Genomic DNA, 21,667 nt, shown 5'->3' with positions numbered 1-21,667 from the left:
CAGCCCCTAGTCAGAGCTTCTCAGCCAGGTCCTAACCCATTTCCGTGACTAGGTGTTAGTAGAGCAGGGGGTAGTGTTGCAGGCAGGATAATGTTCCTTTCAGTGCGACTAAAGCTTTGTTACTACTACTACTAATCATTTCTGTAGTGCTACTAGATGTAACCAGTGCTATACACATTATATGCAGGTATTTTTTTTTCTGTCCCTAGAGAGCTCACACCTTTTACTAAAGGGTTGGCATGTGGCAACGGGCTTGCCGAGCGCCAATGTAGAACTACTGCTGGGCTACCATAGCAGCCCAGCAGTAGCTCCCACCCCTAGCGCATGCCATTTCTGGCACTACCAAAATATTTTGGATTTTTGTAGCGCTGGAACTTAACTGGCGGTAATCAGGCTATGCCATGCACTGCCCGGTTACCGCTGGGTCAGCGCAGGAGCCCTTACCACCACTTCAGTGGGTGGCAGTAAGTGCCCCCCCCCCCCTAAAATGGCCGCGTGGTAAGTGGTTCACTTACCTCACAGCCATTTCTTTAAAAAAAAAAAAAAGAAGACAGCCTTTTACCCGCTGCGCTAAAAGGGGGCTTCAGCTTGCGTCAAAAACATGTGCTGATGCTAGCGCAGGTCTCCTGTTACCGCAGCTTATTAAAGGGACCCCTAAGTATTTTGTACCTGGGACAATGAAGGGTTGAGTGACTTGCCCAAGGTCACTGCAGTGAGAATTAAATCCAGGTTGCCAGGATCAAAGCACATCTTCATACTGCCTTTTGACTGAGGTAATATTGTCTTTTTGTCATAAGTAGCTTCTTGTTATGCTTTCTGCATTTATTCTCACAGAGGTAAATAATTTTTGCTTTTATCATCGGCTTAGCCATCTGATATTTTTCTCTCTCCGCTCTTGGACAGCAGAGTTTTTCTCTTGCAGTACTATTATTTAACAGGTTGTTTGTTTCTATTTTCTGATTCAGTGGACATTTGGAAGGCAGGAGCCTCTTGATTATGAATTTTCTCCATGTTTTTTGGTCTCCTGAATCCTTTTCCTTTTTTGGCACCATTTTCTTTTACTCTTCACTCAAACAATATGGAACCTTTGCAGACTGGTGAATTCTTGTTCAAGAAGGCCTACTTTCCTGATTCAACCTAATTTACCTCTTCTTTTATTACAGCAAAATCCACAGACCCTATCTTTCTTACTCACTCTTATTATCTTTGTTGTTTATACGATACGTAAACATTTACTATTTCATTATTACATTGTTTAATTGTATTCTAATGCACTGTAGTTTTCCCTACAGTCTTGTGTAAGCCACATTGAGCCTACTACTAGTGGGGAAAACGTGGGGTATAAATGTGTTAAATTATTCTTGAGTTTGCTCTCGCTTGGCTTAGACTCTCATTTATCTATCTCTGAGCAGTTGGTTCTTCCCGGCTTTACTGGTTTACCGTGTATATTTTTAGTGGTTCTCAGAGTCTACTGATTTGTTGCTACCTTAAGCACTATCATGCTATTGGGCTGATTACCGGTATCTATATCTGGTGCCTTGAGGCAGAACCATATATTCTCACTGAGTTTCAAGTGTCATAATTATCTTATTATGCTCATCTTAAAAAAAAAAAAAAAAAAACTTTCCAGTTGTCACAAAACGCCTAGCCACCCACCTGCGGTTACCCCACGGCCACTTAGAGGGTCTATCCCCAGCACAGCTCAGGTCCACCTGCACTTGCCACTTGTGCCTCTGGGCGAGTCTCCTGCTATCAAATTATCCCCAGTGATTTCTAGGTTACTGGGACCACACTCCCAGTGGTCCCACAGTTCCATGAAAGCACTCACAGACCCATTACACAAACCACCAGGATTCTTTATCAGTCCAGACAAACAGAGCAAACAAGCAATTATGTTTATTCTCTTAAAAATATTGAGCAGTGGAACAAAATAGTGCAAATAGCAAACAATAACAGGTAACTGAAATATGGATTAATTATAACACTAACTAAACATTTGCTTACTTCCTAAAAAAGTAGCTGGGGAGATCAGGACATATAGCTGTTCACAGAGCTTCAGTAAAGAGATCTCTCACTCTCTTCTCCTGGGCTGAAACTGAAGCAACAGCCAGCATCTGCTGGGTAATTTCAAACTGCAGGCCAATCAGAGCTCAGAAGAGTCAAGCTTCAAATAAAAACTGGTTACATCACTACAGGCACTTCCTATTATCTGTGTGCCAACTAAAAGAAAGTGAAGTCAGTCCTCTGTAACAGCTTTAAGCATAAATATGCACCGTCTGCTGGCCAAATAGGAGAAATATACTTTAGAACATAATCAGTGCAGGAAAATATCCAGTACATTTTACAGACTTAAAATACATTGTTTCTTCACACCAGTACTTTCACCTGCCTCAATAATGTGCCTACAAATTTTTTAAATTGGAACAAGCAAAATGAGTCGGCTTGTTGTCATAGATATACAAATACAAATATTCTTATATTCTCCAAGGACAAGCAGGCCTTCCTGTTCTCACATCTGTGTGATGTCATCTGATTGAGCCCAGTGCAGATGCTGACTAGCGAGTGAAGCAGAAAATTCTAGAAGTGTCCCACCATACATGCGCTGGTGCCTTCCCGCCCAGTGCACGAATGCGGGTTCTCCAGTCTTGTTTCTTCAACAGAGATGAGAGGACGCTTTCCCGTGTTCTCTTCTCAGGCTGTGCTACTCTTTTGTAATCGCCTTCCCATGCGGGTTTCTTTCTTATTTTAGTCATGCTTTTTCTCTTTTTTTTTTTCTTTGTTTTTCTCAACCTTTTGTATTTTTTTAAGGATTTTTTTGGCCCTTTTAAGTTTTCTTTATTTTCAGGTGTGGCTGCCCGGTTTAGGCCACAGCCCTGACCTCAGTTTGAGAGTTCAAGATTGAGGAGTGTAATTTAGCCAGAATTATTTTTCCGATGTCTCAGAAGACCCCCCAGTGACTTCAAGAGATTCATCCAATGTCGATGTGTGATTTCTGCCACGTATCTGCACAATTGGTGCATTGGGCTAGATTATGTCTCCTCTGATTGTGATCTCTGTTTAAAAATGCAGGTGAGAACTGAGCAGGTGTGACTGGCTGAGAGAGAGCAACATTTTGGCTCCTCGAAGGCCGGAACATCAACCTCCATGGCTGCTCAGACTTTGGCATCCACTGGGTGTGCATCAGCATCGAGTAGGTCTCCACCTGTTTTGACACCATGAGCTGATAACAGGCCCCGGGACTGGTCAGCATCAGACCTGACACCGAGGATATGCACAGGTTCAGGGTCATCCTCGTCAGCACCAGGGGATCGAGGCTCTATGCATTGGGGAAAACCCAAGAAGCATAAGCTGTGGTCTTCCTTGATGCACGGTGCCAGGAGCACCAGGACATCGGAGACTCCGATGCCTGAGAAGTGCAGGTACTGGAAGGATCACTCCTCCTCATTAGAAGAGGTGCTGTTACGCAAGTCATCAAGCGGCCTGGTCCCTGCCTCCGGTTTGGCACCAACGTCTTCTTAGACTGCTTCTTCCCAAGCTCTCATGCCTTTGCCGATGCCCACCTTTGATGAGCGGTTCCGGAGCATGCTTTGAGAAGAGCTGACGCAGTTACTGCAGGGGCCTCCTGCTCGTGCATCGAGGGCACTTGCGCCACAAGCAGAACAACCCCAGGCCTTCTCTGAGGCTCCATCAATTCTGATGTCCAGATCTTCGATGCTGGCGCCTCGCAGGTTATCGACATATGGACATGCAGTACCGCTGTCGACATCGGGGGAGGAAGCTTCCCTAGAGTCTGTACCTTGGGGCTCTTCGGGGCGTGGCCCTCACTCCACCAGGCCGAGGTTGGTGTAGACTCGTTCAGCTGTGTGAGTATGTGGAAGAGTCTGATTGGGACCGCTTTTGGGAGTCAGATGAAGATCCACATTACTTCTCAGAGGAGGAGTCATATGGTATACCATCTGATCCTGCTTCCCCTCAAGAGAGACAAAAGTCTCCACCAGAGGTGCTTTCTTTCTCTAGTTTTGTGAGGGAGATGGCTGCAACCATGCTATGTGAATTGGAGACGGAGGAAGAACCTAGAGTGGAAACGTTATCTGTCCTGGGCTATAAGTCTCCTCCTAATGAAGGGGTCACTGTGCCATTGCACCCTATCCTTATGGACACACTGTTGAAGAACTGGGAGTCTCCCCTCAGAGTGCAGGTCGTACTTAAGAAGGTGGATGCGCAGTATTGTATCTAAAAGGCTCCTGGATTTGAGAGGGCTCAGCTGCCTCACCCCTCCATGGAGGTCGAATCTGCTCTCAAACGGGCCAAGAGTGCATTGGATAGCTATTCTCCATTCCAGTTTTGAATCTTCTTCCTATATACTCAGCCCGAGGAACAATGAGCCAAACAATTTAACCTGAGTACTCATCTTGTAGATAACATCTTGTGTCTTCCAGTGCAGCAACTTATTTCAGTCATTGTGTAGGCCAGGACTCGACAAATCCAAGGTGACAAGTTGCCAGGGTAACTAGAAATTTGTCTCTAGTGCCTTGAATTTTTCTGTCTTTTTAAAAGTATTTTTGTGGTTGATGCTGCAGCTGCAACCAACACCACTGCTGCTGGAACTTCATCCTCTGCACATTGTATGGCTCTGTGTAAGTCTGAGCCATGTGGTTTTGGAACTTTTGCGCTGGTCTCAAGTCTTGCGAGACCAGCATGATAGTTCCTGTAGCACACAGTTCAGACACACAATGTGTGTGATGTGCAGAGGAGGAAGTTCTTGGTCTTAACAGCAGCTGTGGGCAGTAGGATAAGGGGATGTAACTCTGAAGGCTAGCAAGAGAGGAGGAGAGAGGCTAGATGACTTGCTGGGATAGGGGTTAGTGGGTGGCAGCTGTCTTGATGACTGGCTGCTGGAGTATAGGCTGGGGAGGATGGCGGTTGGCTGACTGCTTGCTGGAGTACAGGGTGGAGGGCGGCTGACTAGCTTGCTGGAGAGTGGAGGGAGTAGTTAGTAATATTTCTAAGATTAGTGGAAGATAATAATTTAAGGGCCCTGTTTACTAAGCTGCGCTATAGGCATGCTAGCATTTTTAGTGCACACTAAAAATTAGCTCACGCTAACGCTAAAGACACCCCTAGGAATATATGGGTGTCTCTAGCATTAGCGTGTGCTAAAAATGCTAGCTCGCCTTAGTAAACAGGGCCCTAAATGTTTAAAATCACATAGGCCAACAAAAAAGGTAAAAATCATGTTTGGAGTTAATCTTGCTAAAAAGTCTTCTTTATGAAAAATCATAAACATGTCATAAATAATAAAACATGTTGACTGACCATTCAGGAGGTTCCAAGATAAGGGATAGTTTATAGTTTATTAAGATTGTTATACTGCCATTAACTAACTGGCAGATCATAGCGGTGCACAGTTAATGATAATACTTGTTTAAAACAGAAATAAAATAGTAAAACAATTGCACAAACCAGTTTAAAACATTAAAAATTGATAATTGAATGAATGAGATTATACAACTTACAGATATGCAATCCCACGCAGAGGATAAAAAAAGATGTTGGTGAAATAAATCAGAACTGGCTATTCCCATACAAACAATGTCTTAAATTTTTAAATTACAAATGTGCCATCCAGTCCTGTTCCCTTATCTTAACTTATCTTCAAATCTGTGGTTCATTAGAACAAAATGTTCCAGAAATATACGCATGCAAAAAATGAATGGCACAGACCCAGCAGCTTCCACTTGGAGGTGTCTGCACTTAAAACGTTGAAGTGGTGATTTCTTGACTTGCATGTGTAGTTGCGACATTTTATAAACCTAAGTGTGTATTTCTGCCAATTAAGTAGTGAGGATTGCCGCCTTAATGTGACTTCATTTTAGAGGACAAAAACTACATGGGAATATGGAGAATGACTCCCTTAGACACTCTTGTAAAGCCTTGATTAAATGAGCAGAAACCTGTTGAGCAGGTGTAAAGGCCGACGTGGAACTTCCCCCCAAACTCATGTATTTTCTTCATAAAATGGGGAATACACATGTAGGGGTCCTTTTAGAAAGGCACACTGAAAAATGGCCTGTGGTAATGTAGATGCGGGTTTTGGGTGCACTCAGAATCCTTTTTCAGAGCACCTGTAAAAAATGCCTTTTTAAAATTTTTGCCAAAAATGGACGTGCGGCAAAATCAAAATTGCCATGTGTCCATTTTGGGTCTGAGACCTTACTGGCAGCCATTAACCTAGCGGTAAAGACTCGCGCAGTAACTGGGTGGTAATGACCTATGCGCGCCAAATGCCACTTGGCGTGCGTCCGATACCCGCGGCTGAAAGTAAAAATTATTTTTCGGACACGTGTATTGGATGTGCATCAAAAATGAAATTACCACAAGAGCCACACGGTAACCGTGTGTTAACTCCATTTTGGCGCATGTTGGGTGCGCTTAGACGCTTACACGGCTTAGTAAAAGGGCCCCATAGATCCTAGTCCTGTCCATGTCCCACCCCCTTGAAATCTCTATATAGTGTAGATCTCCACATGTAAATAGCTGCTTTTTGAAATCTGTTTTTGCACATATAAATGCCAGTATTTGCATGTGCAAAAATAAAAGGGGTTCACAATGTCCACAAAAGTTCAACAGCATAAAAGAAAATGGAAAAGAAACCAATTTCAAGAGATCAGTCCAAACCAAGGGTAAGATGCTCCAATAAACAATTTTATTTGGACCCTACACGGTCCGTGTTTCGGCTTTTAGAAAAGCCTTCATTAGGGGTCGATCAGTGAGTGCACAGTTGTATACTGATTGACAGTGGAGCATATGAATTGATCTCTCTAAATGCAGAGAAAAATACTGTCTCGCACCAACAAATTCGTATTAAAAAAACGTTTTGTCGCCATTTGCATTTAGAGAGATCAATTCATATGCTTCACTGTCAATCAGTATACAACTGTGCATTCACTGATCGACCCCTGATGAAGGCTTTTCTTAAAAGCCGAAACACGGACCGTGGAGGGTCCAAATAAAATTGTTTATTGAAATAGTATTTGCATGTGGAAATTGTAACTATGACTTCTAAAATAACCCCCCCAAATGTCACTCTTGTCTGGGTGTAATATGTTTGCTTATCTGCAACCATCCTATTGTTGCCTGAGGACATTGATTTAAAACCTGGATTACTCCTAGTCCTTCCCGAGTGAAATGCCAGTTTTAAATATTGAATATCTAATGCCAAAAAGCAGAAATATACAGTGTTTTATCCACATCAAGCATTACGTGGTTGCTTATTTCCCTTAATCAGGTGAGGACAATTTTTTACACATTCTGAAAAAGAAGTGGTGGAAATATATTTTCTTGGGACTTGCTGATGTTGAAGCCAATTATGCAATTGTTAAAGCCTACCAGTATACCTCCTTAACAAGCGTCCAGGTAAGAATTCCACCCATTTTCTGCTTTTAATGCTGTAGGTATTCAGTCAGTATTGGTTGACAGGAAAGGCGTATTTTTTTTTTTCTTTCTCTTTATTGATGTCAGCAATACCAAACAAAACACAACAATACCAACCTGTCAACATGAAAGGCTTATTTTGATTTCTGCACAACCAGGGCCGTGCCAAGGGTCTGTGGCGCCCCCCCCCCCCTCCCGCAGACGAACAGTTGGCGCGCGCGCGCTCCCTCTCCCCTGTGAAAATGATCGCTGCCCTCCCGCTCCCATGGCGCGGCGGGGCGCCCCCCAGAGGACGGCGCCCTCCTGCCGTGCTTACCTCACTTACCGTGTTGGCACGGCACTGTGCACAGCCATTTATCCAAACATCATCTCCGTGTGCTTTAGGACGATTAAACATCTGCATAGCAATTCTGTAAGATGGAATCTGGAGTTAGGCATCACTAGTTTATGTTTATTAAAGCTTTCTTAATTGCTTTTTTTAACACGTAAAAATTATTAAAATCAATAAAATAAAAGGAAGAAAGGAACGCCATCAAACAATAGGAAAGAACACAAGCATATCAAGATCAATTACATCGCTATACTCCCTACTTCAAGGGGCACCTGTCACTACTGACAAAATCAGTGTACTATGATCCAGAATAAGCCTTATTACAAAAAGAGATTTTTAGCCTAACTTTAAAATTCTTAAATGAATGTTCAGCTGTAATCTGTAGGGGTAAGTTGTTCTACAAAAGTGGAGCCATAAAATAAAAACGCTCTTTCTTGTTGCCTCCCAATACGCCTGCCAACTGTTAGGGAGAACTAACCTAGTCATTCAAAGAACGTAGGTTGCAAACAGAGGCATAAGGGACAGTCAGTTTTGCCAAGTACAGTACTCAGGAATACCTGTATGAATAGCAATGAAAGGATTTTGAATTGCACACGAAAATGAATAGGGAGCCAATGAAGTCTCATAAGAAGAGGGATGACATGGTCCCTGCGTTGATCAGTTCAGAGCAGTTGTGCAGCAGTATTTTGCAATGTTTGGAGACGTTTAATTTGTAACTTGGAAAGGCCTGCTTAAATGATGCTACAATAGTCTAATTGTGAGCCTATAAAGGCACGAAACAGAGTGTGTAAGGCAGTGGCGTAGCCAGACTGCTGATTTTGGGTGGGCCTGAACCCAAAGTGGGTGGGCACAAAATTTTCTCTCTACCCCCCTCCCCCAGCAAAATTTAGTCACATTTTCAGTGAGCTTTCAGAGGCCAAAACCTCCTGCCTCAGGTCAGTATAATGCTGTTATGGTATCCTCTCCTGACCTAAGGAAGGAAGTATTAGTCTCTGAAACTTTATTAACACAGGTACCATATTACTTTATCCTAAATTAAAAATAAAATTATTTTATTTACCTTTGTTGTATGGCCATTTACTTTTTCTCATTGTGTTGCTCCCTGTCTCTAGATTCTGCTTTCCTTCGTTTTCGCTTAACTCTTCTGCCACGGTTTCCTGGCCATTTCTCATTTTTCTCTCCTTTTTCTTAGCTTTCTTCAATATTTTTCTGCCTCTCTCTCTCTCTCTCTCTCTCTCTGTCCTGATTTAATTCATTCTTACTATCCATTCTTTAATTTCCTTCATCTACTTATGGCTTTTCATCTTTTTATCACCCTTGTTCTCCCCATGCCCCTTCCTCTTATTCTCCAATCTTTCACTACTCCCCCTTTCCATGCAGCAGCTCTCCTCTTTCTCTCCCCATCCTTCCAATGTCTCCCCTCTCTCTCCCCATCCTTCCAATAGTCTCCCCTCTTTCTTTCTGCATCCTTCCATCCATTGTCACCTCTTTCTCCCCATCCTTCCATCTGTTTTCCCTCTCTCTGCCATCCTTCCATCTGTTTTCCCTCTCTCTGCCATCCTTCCATCTTTTTTCCCTCTCTCTTCCCATCCTTCCATCCGTTTTCCCTCTCTCTCCCCATCCTTCCATCCGTTTTCCCTCTTTCTCTGCCATCATTCCATCTGTTTTCCCTCTCTCTCTGCCATCATTCCATCTGTTTTCCCTCTTTCTCTCCCCATCCTTCCATCCGTTTCCCTCTTTCTCCCCATCCTTCCATCTGTTTTCCCTCTCTCTGCCATCCTTCCATCTGTTTTCCCTCTCTCTCCCCATCCTTCCGTTTCCCCCTCTCTGCCATCCTTCCATCTGTTTTCCCTCTCTCTCCCCATCCTTCCATCCGTTTTCCTTCTCTCTCCCCATCCTTCCATCCATTTTCCCTCTTTCTCTGCCATCATTCCATCTGTTTCCCTCTCTCTCTGCCATCATTCCATCTGTTTTCCCTCTTTCTCTCCCCATCCTTCCATCCGTTTCCCTCTTTCTCCCCATCCTTCCATCTGTTTTCCCTCTCTCTGCCATCCTTCCATCTGTTTTCCCTCTCTCTCCCCATCCTTCCATCCATTTTCCCTCTCTCTCCCCATGCTTCCATCCGTTTCCCTCTCTCTCCCCATCCTTCCATCCGTTTTCCCTCTCTCTCCCCATCCTTCCATCCGTTTTCCCCTCTCTCTCCCCATCCTTCCATCTGTTTTCCCCTCTCCTGATTCAGGCCCGCCAGCCCCAGCTCCCATTGCCGGCCACTGCTGCTTTTCCAGTTGAGCAGCAGGGCCGGCGCTACAAAAAGAAGAAGCGCTCAGCTGATTGAGCTGAGCGCCAATGCTAACGAGAAAAATGTTTAAAAAAAAAAAGCGCGGCACCAGGTCCACAGGCAGCCTTGAGGCATTGGCTGCTGGCTCTGCAGGCTCCTCCCGTCTCCCTACATCACTGCCCTGTTTCACTCCAGGGGCAGTGACATAAGAGAAGGGAGGAGCCTGCAGAGCCTGCAGCCAATGCCTCAAGGCTGCCTGCGGACCTGGTGCCGCGTTTTTTTTTTTTTTAACATTTTTCTCGTTAGCGTTGGCGCTCAGCTCAATCAGCTGAGCGCTTCTTCTTTTTGTAGCGCCGGCCCTGCTGCTCAACTGGAAAAGCAGCAGTGGCCGGCAATGGGAGCTGGGGCTGGCGTGGGCCTGGAAGAAAAGTGGGCGGGCGGGCCCACCCGTAGCTACGCCCCTGGTGTAAGGCATAAAAATCAAGGATGCCTTTTACAGATCTTAGCTTACGAAGGGCAAAAAATCCATTCTTCAGTACGGAGGAAATAGTGCGTGTATGTTACAGAGTACTAACCCTTACACGTGTTATAGGTTCCACTAATTGGCATTTACATGCTGCTAGGTGCTATTCTAACTGATATGCGAAGGTCGCTTATGGGGAATACAGTAAATGGCGACCTAAGTTAGGTGCCGGGATGATTCCCACTAAGCTAGTATTCTATAAAGGGTGCTCTGTGCATACTGCGCATTTCGCTTTCTGTTGAACTCTTACAAACCATTCCACTTAGTAGTATTTTGCCATGCTTGCGAATGTCCTTTTATTCCATTTTAGTGTGCCTTCGAATGCCTTAGCACATCACATGCCATTTTTTGTTGTTGCTGGTATTACAGTAAAGCACACTGTGCTCTTTAAGTCTCAAAGTCCTTGATAAATTGAATTTTCATTAGCTTTGTAATAAATGTCTCCATAAATTTCACTAGATTATCACCTGTTCCATCTGGAACTTGCTTTCAGGCTGAAGATAGAAGATTACAGGAGTATAAGTAACAAAGTCCCTTTTCAGGGCAGCAGTGATTCTGACTTTGTCTGTTGGGCTGTGTTTGACAGGTCCGGGCTGTCAAACAAAACAAAAGGCCTGGACCTGTCAAAAAACAGCTTCTGCAGGAGGCTTGTGCCTTGTGGGCAAATGCTCGGTCACAGTCTTCCTGCAGAACTACCCCAGTGATTGTTAATAGCATGCATAAATTTGCATGCTATTAACATTGATCATAAGAACGTTATTTATTTAGATTGTAAGCTCTTTTGAGCAAGGACTGTCTTTGTGTCAGGTGTTCAGCGCTGCGTGCGTCTGGTAGCGCTATACAAATGCTAATAATAATAATATAACAGTGCCACAGTATTTTCCAACAAAGCACATTTTCCTTATCGTTTATATATTTATTTATTTGAATTTTGCTCACACCTTTTTCAAGGTGAGTTACATTCAGGTACACTGGATATTTATTAGATTTGGTATACCTTCATGGCTAACTAGCAGATCTCGGTGGTTTACAATAATCCAAATAATTTAAAATGGAAAGGAACTACAAAATTGCTAGGAAAGATAATCAATCATACCAGAAACACTTCCGGACAGGGACAGGGGAAGAGAAAAGAGATGTGACAGGAGTGGACACAGGTAAAGGGGGGGGGGAGGGATGGGAAAATACAGAAACAAGAGTGGACTACCTCATGGACTGTATAGGTCAGTTTATTCCCTGCCTATTGAAATACACTTTCTTTTATTGAACTTTGATTCTAGTCACTTCCAGGGATTGTAGCTCTTTAATGATCATGGTAAATGAGGTTTCAGTTTCATCTTCCTTGCAGGTTGCCACTTTCTGTAGTGATGGAAGATCCTGTTTGGACTTTTTGACCCTTCAAAAGCTGATTTTTATGTAGCCTACGTTTATTTATGTATGGCATTTATATCCCACATTATGCCTTCTATCTCTAAGCATAAGTATTTGGAAGAGATAAGTTTTAGTTACAAGATTTACCTTTTTTTAAAATAACTTTTTATTAAAAAAAAATGAAAGCAAGGACATGGATAGCAAGAGGTAAATTCAGTAAATGGCACTCAAAAATGGGCGCTGAAAAAAACTGGCAGTCAGTGCTATGTCACTGTAGAATAGCATTGTGTGCCGGGATTTATGCCTGCTGAATTAGATGTAATTCCCAGCGCCCCGTTTGGGTGCACATCCCCAGTATTCTATAATACTGTGCGTAAATTTCAGGCACACCCCTTACCCACCCATGGACCTCATATGAGCACACTCCCTTTTGGATGCACATGGTTATAGAAAAGCATGTAGCAAGATGCGTGTGCAAATTCAAATTGGTGCCGTTTAGTGCTGATTAGCACCCAATTATTGGCACTCATGGGCTTGTTAGCCAATTTAGTTGGATGTTCTTCCTGGATCAGCGTACAATTTTGGGCGCCATATATAGAATCTGGGGGCAAATGAAAAAGTGGTACACCAAACACCTGGGAGGGATCGTACGGCCAGGAACACAAGACCTGTTATAATTATTAACGTAATTCAGTACATTATAATGTAAAGCTAAATGGTACAGTGTAAGACCTTCAGAAAAAATTCAGATCATCTCTGAATCAGATCCCTGTTTCCCCCCCCCCCCCCCCCCCCCCCCCAGTTTCAGTAACTGGTCTGTATAGCATCATAGTTGTCTTGTTTCTCCATTAACATTCTGGTTATAAGCTCAAGCTTTGCTATTTGTGAGATGAGGACCTTATGCCTTTTTAATACGATTTCCTCTTTCTATTTAGCCAACAAGCACAGATGTAGAGTAAGCATTATACACATGCCCATAATGTCTTGACTTTCTTCCTGTACTGCTCTCCAAAAGGAATGATCCATATCACACGCCCACCACATGATTGAGTAGTCACTGGGCTCTCCAAATCCCTCCAGCACCTTGGTCTAGCCACACTGAATCTAGCAAAAAAATGTGACACATCTGTTTGTCTGATGGGAGTAATTTATATATGAGTTCCTGGTTTTTATTAAACACTGAAATCTTTGAGATCTGGCCATGTGTGTGCTGACAGTTGCCCTGTGTCCCATGTTAGAGGGAGTTCCAAGCCTGTGTGAACCTGAAGGAGGCACAGCCTGCTAGTGTGATTTGAGACAATCTTCCCAAATTTGTGCTTCGGGCCCCGGCATTTCTTGCACCGGTTTTGCATAGCGAATAATACAGGTCTGAGACAGAACAGATGTAAGGATAATACAATCTTTGTTTGATTCTGCTTCATCCCAGTAGTGTGTTTCAATTTGGGTTTAGGAAAACAGCCAGGTACAGTAGTGGTGACACAAATGATCATAAATTGAAAGTGTATCTGATGAAGTGAGATCGAAGAGCCTTTTTCAGGTGAGCACTGGTTAAGAACATAAGCATTGCCATACTGGGACAGACTGAAGGTCCATCAAGCCCAGTGTCTGTTTCCATCAGTGGCCAATCCAGGTCACAAGTGCCTGGGAAGATCCCAGAACAGTAAAACAGATTTTATGCTGCTTATCCTAGAATATGCAGTGGATTTTCCCCAAGTCCATCTTAATAATGTGTTATGGACTTTTCTTTTAGGAAATTATCCAAACTTTTTTCTAAACCCTGCTAAGTTAACTACTTTTACCACATTCTCTAGTTTGGCAATTCATTATAGGAATGGGTGATATTATTTATTTATTGCAAAGATTTACTAGACTACTAATTGGGGGAGGTCCATCTGAGTGGTTTACGATCTAAATACATAGAATATAAATCAAACATAACAATAAAACACAAATAGAAATGATCTGGTAACTCCATCAAAGAAACTGCAGCCTCACCCTAGGTGGTGTCATTAAATGCTGGTTGAAGAAAGAATGTTTCAAGTTGCTTTTTGAATTTAGTCATGGATTCCTGCTTCAAACCCATAGGCAAGCTATTCCAAAGCACCGAACCCAGGTTTAAAAAAACAAAACACAGAATGACAGGTGCTTTGGAATCGTGCTTGAGATGGAGAGAGGAGAGTAGAAAGATATAAAGGCTGATCAATTTAAAATGTGTTGTGGGTTTAAATCTGAATAAGTAAGTTACTGGCAACCAGTGCTGACCTGCCAACTAAGGCGAGATATAATGGATGAAGAGAGAAGCGAAGAAGACCATTATATAAAGCTTTAAGGGGTCCTTTTACTAAGGTGCGCTGAAAAATGACTTGCAGTAGTGTAGATGCGGGTTTTGGGCACGCATCAATCCATTTTTCAGTGCGCCTGTAAAAAAAGGCTTTTTTAAAATTTTTGCTGAGAATGGACGTGCGGCAAAATCAAAATTGCCACACGTCCATTTTGGGTCTGCGATCTTACCGCCAGCCATTGATCTAGTGATAAAGTTTCATGTGATAACTGTTCGGTAATGACATAAGCACACCAAATGCCACTTGGTGCACATCCGAAAATAAAAATTGTCTGTGCGTAGTGGCCGCATGGCAAAAATGAAATTACTGCAAGAGCCATGCAGAAACTCCATTTTGGCGCACGTTGGGCGCGAGTAGACACGCTGCTTAGTGAAAGGGCTCCTAAATTAGACTAATTTTGAGATCTCCAGAAGAAGCTTCACTTTGGCTTGCCCAAGTCAAAACTTCACTGTCTTAATTTCAAGGAGAGAGAAGAATGAAGATTTAGGTCCTTGCTGAAGACTTCTTTTAATTTGCATGTGGCACTGTTGTTCCTCCGAGGATCCACTAACTCTAGCGACTCTCTGTGTGGGCTGTTTTCCTGTCAGTCCTCTTTTGTCTTTCTTATAACGTTTTTATTTTGATGCTCTTTACCTTAATTTCTTTCCTGTCAAACACTGACATTCCTTTCAGCCATAACTTATAATTATTTGATATTAATTTGTGAACCGCTCTATTATCTCTTGAAGAGGGGAATATCAAGCCAATAAGCCATTGTTGTATACTCCTTAACAATACCTGGACTTTGTTTTAACTTAACGCCTCATAATGTAACCATAATTATGTTGTAACAGATTGTACTTCCATCACTACAATGTATTGTAAGCCACACTGAGCCCGCAAATAGGTGGGAAAATGTGGGATACAAATGCAATAAAATAAATAAATAAACCATAAACCATGTCTAGTTCAACACTGAGTGCAGTCAAATTGGTACTGGCTGCAGCCTGGAAGGAAGCAAGTGTCCCTGGTGGTTGAATAAGTTACGCTTTATTTATAAGATGGAAAAGTTGACTGCTGCAAGACATAAATCCCTGCATATGTGGGAAAAAGTCTGGTGTCTACTCGAGGTCAAGATCTGTTATCGTTTTGGTTTTTTTTTTTTTTTTGTTTCTATATATTTTTTAATCTTGTTTCTGGGGTAGACACAGATAAGTGCTGTCTGTGTTATTGTGCAGGATCCGGGAGGTTTTGAAAGGGTTGGTTGTTTTTTTCTCCTCCCCCCTCTTTTTTTTTTCATCCTCTTAAAACAAAAATTTACAAAAAATGAAGTTGCTAGTGCTCCTTGACATTATGTCTTAACTAGCCTATTTGGACACTTATAAGCTGTAGTATTGGTACTGCTATGCATTATATTCTTATGCCAGATTTATTGTTAACTTGCTTTATTTATTGTTCAGTATGTTTGCTTTCTAACTGTGCTCAATAAAGTACCTCTTGCGAATTAAAAAAACAAACATCCAAACTGAATCGGAGAACTGTAGCATAGCTGTATAGGTTGGTATTATAAAGTAAAGCATTTTCTTTTTTAGTAAAAATGCAAAGACTAAAAGGGAAAAAGAACCAGGGTTAAAAAGAATGTAAAATACAATCAGAAGCTGCAGTTGGTTTCTGGATGAGTAGATGTGCAATACTGATGAGCTAGGTTGCCTTCTGCTAAGGCAGTGGTCTTCACTCTGGCCGATATTCAGCTGTGGTGGTCAGTGTTTTTATGTCTGCCGCTGGCTGTATTCCCAGATGTTCAATGCCAGGCCACTCTTCAAGCAGAAGATTTGTTATATAAAATCATCACACCTCCTTTTTTTAAAGGATTGATCAAGGGTAATTTCTTTCGCCTCTATTAATATGAAATCAGCTAAAAATGAAGCACAATTTATGGTGCAGTCTGGGCTTAAAAGGCACAAGACGATGCCACCTTCACCGGACAAGACCGGTAACCAATGTGGCCCAGACGCAGAGGAGGAAATACTGCACAATCATATGGCCATTTCCAGAGCATTGAATATCCAGTTTTAAGTTGGCTGCTCCAGCTTATGCGGTTAAGTGCAATATTCAGCCCTTAACTGCATAAGCTGAACCGCTTAAAGATAGGAACTGCTATTTATCGGCCCAATTTAAGTGGTTATCTTATGTGGTTAAGGGCTGAATATTGGCGCTTAACTGCATAAGTGCCAACTCCTCCCTTTGAAAGGCCACAAGTTAGCCGGTTTCATGCCACTGAATATTCGTGGTTAGCCATGGACAAGCGAGTTAAATGGGCAGGAGAGGGTTCCTGCCTGCTTAAATCACTTTGTATAGTGGAGTGGAGGAGTGGCCTAGTGGTTAGAGCACCAGTCTTGCAATCCAGAGGTGGCCAGTTCAAATCCCACTGCTGCTCCTTGTGATCTTGGGCAAGTCACTTAACCCTCCATTGCCTCAGGTACAAACTTAGATTGTGAGCCTTCCTGGGACAGAGAAATATCCAGTGTACCTGAATGTAACTCGCCTTGAGCTACTACTGAAAAATCTAAATAAATAAATAAAATATTGGCTGGACTAATTTTTAATGTGGAGCTACTTTGGATCAAAAATGAGCTGAAGAAGAGCCACCAAATACCTTCCCATGCTAGGCCTCAACACTGCTGATCAGTGTGTGTCAGTGATACCCACTCCACCAGCCTGACTTTATTGGGTGTATCCTCAAGGAGGTGGGTATTTCCAAATACATTCTCTTCATCTATTGAGAAATGCCTTGTCCTTCAAGCATGTGACTCTTCCTCACATCCACTTCCCCCTTTCTGTCATGAGCTTGGGTAGATAGGCAGACCTTAGCAGAAAAAAAGTCTGAATGATGATGAGGGCCACCCCAGAGGTCTCCAGGTTTGCATTGAAGAACACTGTGCTAAGGTATCTTTTTCTTTGTCCTGTTTGATGTTAAATGGTGGACTGCAGAGTGTACAAATAATCTTGATTATGAAGAACAGTCTTATTTGAGTGATGAGGACACTGCTTTCTAGTTTTTATTAAGTGTAGAAACTGTACTGTATAAAGGTTCATTAACTAGAAGTCTTTCAGAGCAAGAATATCTGAAGAGCTCTGGAACTAGAGTGAAAGGGCACAGAGTAGCAGATGTGGGAAACCTATAAACAGCCTCCACAAAACTGTAGGACAGAACAAAATGTACCTGTAGTGGGCTGATGGGTGGGGGATCCCTCTTAGACATCGTGGCCAACCAGGAGGGGAGGGGGGCGATTCCTTATATCTCAGAGAGATCCTGGAGCTGGAAAGGTGGGATATAAGAGGCGGTGCAAGAATGCATTGTGAGCAAAAAGCTACAAAAGACTTCAACATTGTAAACTCTAAGGCTGAGTCTGAACGTAATGGTTGATGTCGCCTTTTCAGTGCTCCATTCTTTTGATCTCAGTGACCCACCCTTTGCTCCCATCCTTTGTTAGCTACTGTTTCGTTGCCTTGCTGTTCTAAGTATGTAAGTATTGTCACACTGGAACGGACCAAAGGTCCATCAAGCCCAGTTTCCTGTTTCCAACAGTGGCCAATCCAGGTCACAAATACCTGGCAAGATCCCAAAATAGCTCAATACATTTTATGCTGCTTATCCCAGAAATACAAAAAACAAAAATAAATGGCTAGGCCTTGTCCTCATGCAATTTGTGGAATAACACAACTATAATTAGACAAAGTGAAAATATTGCAATAATAAACTTGTTGACTGTAGAGGTTATCTCATATCGTCCCGAATATCCATGTACGCCAACTATTATTGTGGCTCAAGGGACTGAGCGTGTTTGTAATCATTGATTACCTCCAGCCAACCAGTAGTAACAAATAGTGTGCATACAAATGCAGTTACGTACTTCATTCACTTGCAATGATTGCATACGAGCGTAAGTACATGAGCACCAAAAACTTTATATGTACTACTAGTGAAATAATTCAAAAATTCAACATTATTGCAATAAATAAGCAAATAATGCACCAAGATTACTTAACTTGCGGGCTCCAGACTTTATATATTGTCTTCTAGTGTTGGAGCTCGTCAGGTTTCACCATGACATGGCAAAACCGTATTGGCAACTCCGATACCGTTGTACGCCCGACAGGACCCTGTTTCGCGGTCTCTTGCTTTGTCAAGGGCATAAATCTAGTATCACCAACTGATATCGATATGGCGATATCAGTTGGTGATACTAGATTTATGCCCTTGACAAAGCAAGAGACCGCGAAACAGGGTCCTGTCGGGCGTACAACGGTATCGGAGTTGCCAATACGGTTTTGCCATGTCATGGTGAAACCTGACGAGCTCCAACACTAGAAGACAATATATAAAGTCTGGAGCCCGCAAGTTAAGTAATCTTGGTGCATTATTTGCTTATTTATTGCAATAATGTTGAATTTTTGAATTATTTCACCAGTAGTACATATAAAGTTTTTGGTGCTCATGTACTTACGCTCGTATGCAATCATTGCAAGTGAATGAAGTACGTAACTGCATTTGTATGCACACTATTTGTTACTACTGGTTGGCTGGAGGTAATCAATGATTACAAACACGCTCAGTCCCTTGAGCCACAATAATAGTTGGCGTACACGGATATTCGGGACGATATGAGATAACCTCTACAGTCAACAAGTTTATTATTGCAATATTTTCACTTTATCCCAGAAATAAGCAGTGGATTTTTCCCAAGTAAATTTAATAATGGTCTATGGACTTTTCCTTTAGGAAGCCGTCCAGACCTTTTAAACGCCACTAAGCTAACCGCCTTTACCACATTTTCTGGCAACGAATTCCAGAGTTTAATTACCTGTTGAGTGAAGGAAAACTTATGCCTATTCATATTAAATTGACTACTTTGTAGCTTCATTTCATGCCCCCTAGTCCTAGTATTTTTCAAAGAGTAAACAAACGATTCACATCTACCCGTTCCACTCCACTCATTATTTTATAGACCTATCATATCTCCTCTCAGCCGTCTCTTCTCCAAGCTGAAGAGCCCTAGACGCTTCAGCCTTTCCTCATAGGGAAGTTGTCTCATCCACTTTATCATTTTTGTCGCCCTTCTCTGTACCTTTTCTAATTCCACTATATCTTTTTTGAGATGCAGTGAGCAGAATTGAACACAATATTTGCGGTGCGGTCACACCATGGACCGATACAAAGGCATTATAAAATCCTCATTTTTGTTTTCCACTCTTTTCCTATTAATACCTAACATTCTATTTGTTTTCTTAGCCGCCGCAGCACACTGAGCAGAAGATTTCAACGTATCATCAACTGAACCAATGCTGCATGCATTGGTTCAGTTTAAGGCTGTAGCCATCCAAGGAGCACTGCAAATGCCTGACTTTGAAACTCAAGAAACACATGATTGACACTGAGTTGTGATACTGAAAGAGCACAGGCAGGATAAGATTGGAGTGGGGGGGGGGGACAGGATCACAGACTGCGGGCCTTATGTTTGACCCCCTTTCTCTAGTGTTTCTGAACAGCAAAAGACAATTTCCTTCTCAGTTTTCTGCGTAGAGTAAAATGCATACTGATGAGCTTTTATCACTCTGGCTAAGAATTCCTTTTCACAGCTTACTTTTAGATAACAGAAGCTCAGTTATCTCTAATACACTTGGTGTTAAGATTAAAAATAATAGTTTCACAGAAGCAAAAATGAAGGGAACATTTTCCTTGGAGAAGCACCATGGCTTCAAAAGCAACAACTGCAGAAATTCTAGTAGGCAGTATATTTATTTATGCCTGCCCATGGACCTGCGTCTTGTAATGAATGTGCGCTGCTGTTTGAATGTTGTCTACCAGATTAAGGCATATTTTCAAAGTACTTCGACTTACAAAGTTCCATGGATAAAAAAATGAGCCCCGATGTCACTTAGACGTCATTTTTATGATACAGATTTCTTTGAAACACAGCCTTGTGTTGGCAGTTGACGTACTACTGAGCTGTGACTTTTCTAAAATGATATTTAATTATCAAATGTAAAACATAAAAAAAATAATAATAGTAGTTTACTCTAAGGAATGATGTTTATATTTGTGAAGCAGTGAGCTGACATTTCATATTTGTTCAGACATGAGAGACTTTTAACTGTAGGGGTTGATAATTGACTAGATAGAAGAGGCTCCTGGTTGGTTAAATCGCTTGTGAGGGGCTGTCCACTGATATTCAGTGGCAGTTAACCAGTCAGTGCTGCTAAATATGAGCACTAACTGCCAAACATGAATCTGACTATTTTGTGGATGGTCTAGGGGCATAGTCGGCATATGAGGGTAAGTGCTGATATTCAGCACTAAACTGTCTGTAATCCGAACAAATTGGACTGCATAAAAGTGTCCAGTTTCACTTAGGCGGTTAAGTGCCGGATAAGGGATAGCTAGCCACACAAACCCAGATATTCAGTTCTGTTGTCTGGACATGGCCTGGTATCTGGCATAACACTGGCGGCAGTCCAAAAAACGCAGCTGGCTGAATATTTATCCCTTAGTATTTAGCTTCTGGTCAGAATTTTGGAAACAATATTGTTTTCTATATCACTTATGGATCTGGTTTTTGGTATGCCTATCAGGCCAGCTTTCTAAAGGGTGAGTATGTTGTGTACATTAAATAATGGTGAAGTGGGGCCATTATACTCTGAATTGATGAATCCCTTAATAGAACTTCCAGTTTGCTCTCAATCCACATGGACATGTGAGCAGGAGGTTCCCACCGTTGAAGCAGAAAATTGTTATATAAAATTAGCACTCATCTCCTTTTTTCGTAAAGGATTGGTCAAGGGTAATTTCTTTTGTGTCTATTAATATGAAATTGGCTAAAAATGAAGCCCAATTTGTTGTGCAATCTGGGCTTAAAAGGCACAAGACGAAGCCAGCTTCACCTCACAAGGCCAGTAACCAGTGCGGCCCGGACGCAGAGGAGGATCGGGTAATGTTAGAACTTGAAATCATCAAGGAAATTCTGCACAATTATATGGCCATTTCCAGAGCTATGCAGCAGGAGTTAGAAGAAATCCTTTCACAGACTGCTACTTCTCAGCAACTTCAGGGACCCTCTAGGGGCACACTACTAAACTGGAAGCAGCTGTTCCACAGATTGCGACTAACACGGCAGTGATTATAAAAGTCCTGGAGAACATCGAGAACCTAGCTAATTGGAGCTGTAGAAATAACATTAGGATCCTCGGTTTGTTGGAAGGCAGCGAAGGAGTGGACATGATTTCATTCTTGGAAGGATTGTTACCAAAGGTTTTAGACTTGGATCTAATGAAGCTCCTTGAATTTGAAAGGGCTCACTGTGCTCCTTCTAGGCTGGTTCTTGGGGCCAAATATCCGCACCTGGTCGTGG

At 42.3% G+C, this 21,667-nt stretch overlaps 1 protein-coding gene across 3 annotated transcripts in view; it reads left to right on the top strand.

The window, feature by feature from the left end:
- The window catches only part of SLC35F2 (solute carrier family 35 member F2), a 75,230-nt gene that overhangs the window by 10,797 nt on the left and 42,766 nt on the right, over positions 1-21,667 (top strand). For all 3 annotated transcript variants that reach the window (XR_003941882.1, XM_030200260.1, XM_030200259.1), the window contains exon 3: positions 7,289-7,416. Coding sequence is in view for 2 of the 3 variants with exons in the window: in XM_030200260.1 (XP_030056120.1) it covers positions 7,289-7,416 (128 nt within the window). In the remaining variant the exon portion in view is untranslated. The remainder of the gene's footprint in view (positions 1-7,288; positions 7,417-21,667) is intronic.

This window comes from Microcaecilia unicolor, chromosome 4 (genome assembly GCF_901765095.1).
Source record: "Microcaecilia unicolor chromosome 4, aMicUni1.1, whole genome shotgun sequence".
NCBI classification, from domain to species: Eukaryota; Metazoa; Chordata; class Amphibia; order Gymnophiona; family Siphonopidae; genus Microcaecilia; species Microcaecilia unicolor.
Note: the sequence above shows the minus strand (reverse complement) of the source record. Positions and strands in the feature narration are given on the sequence as shown.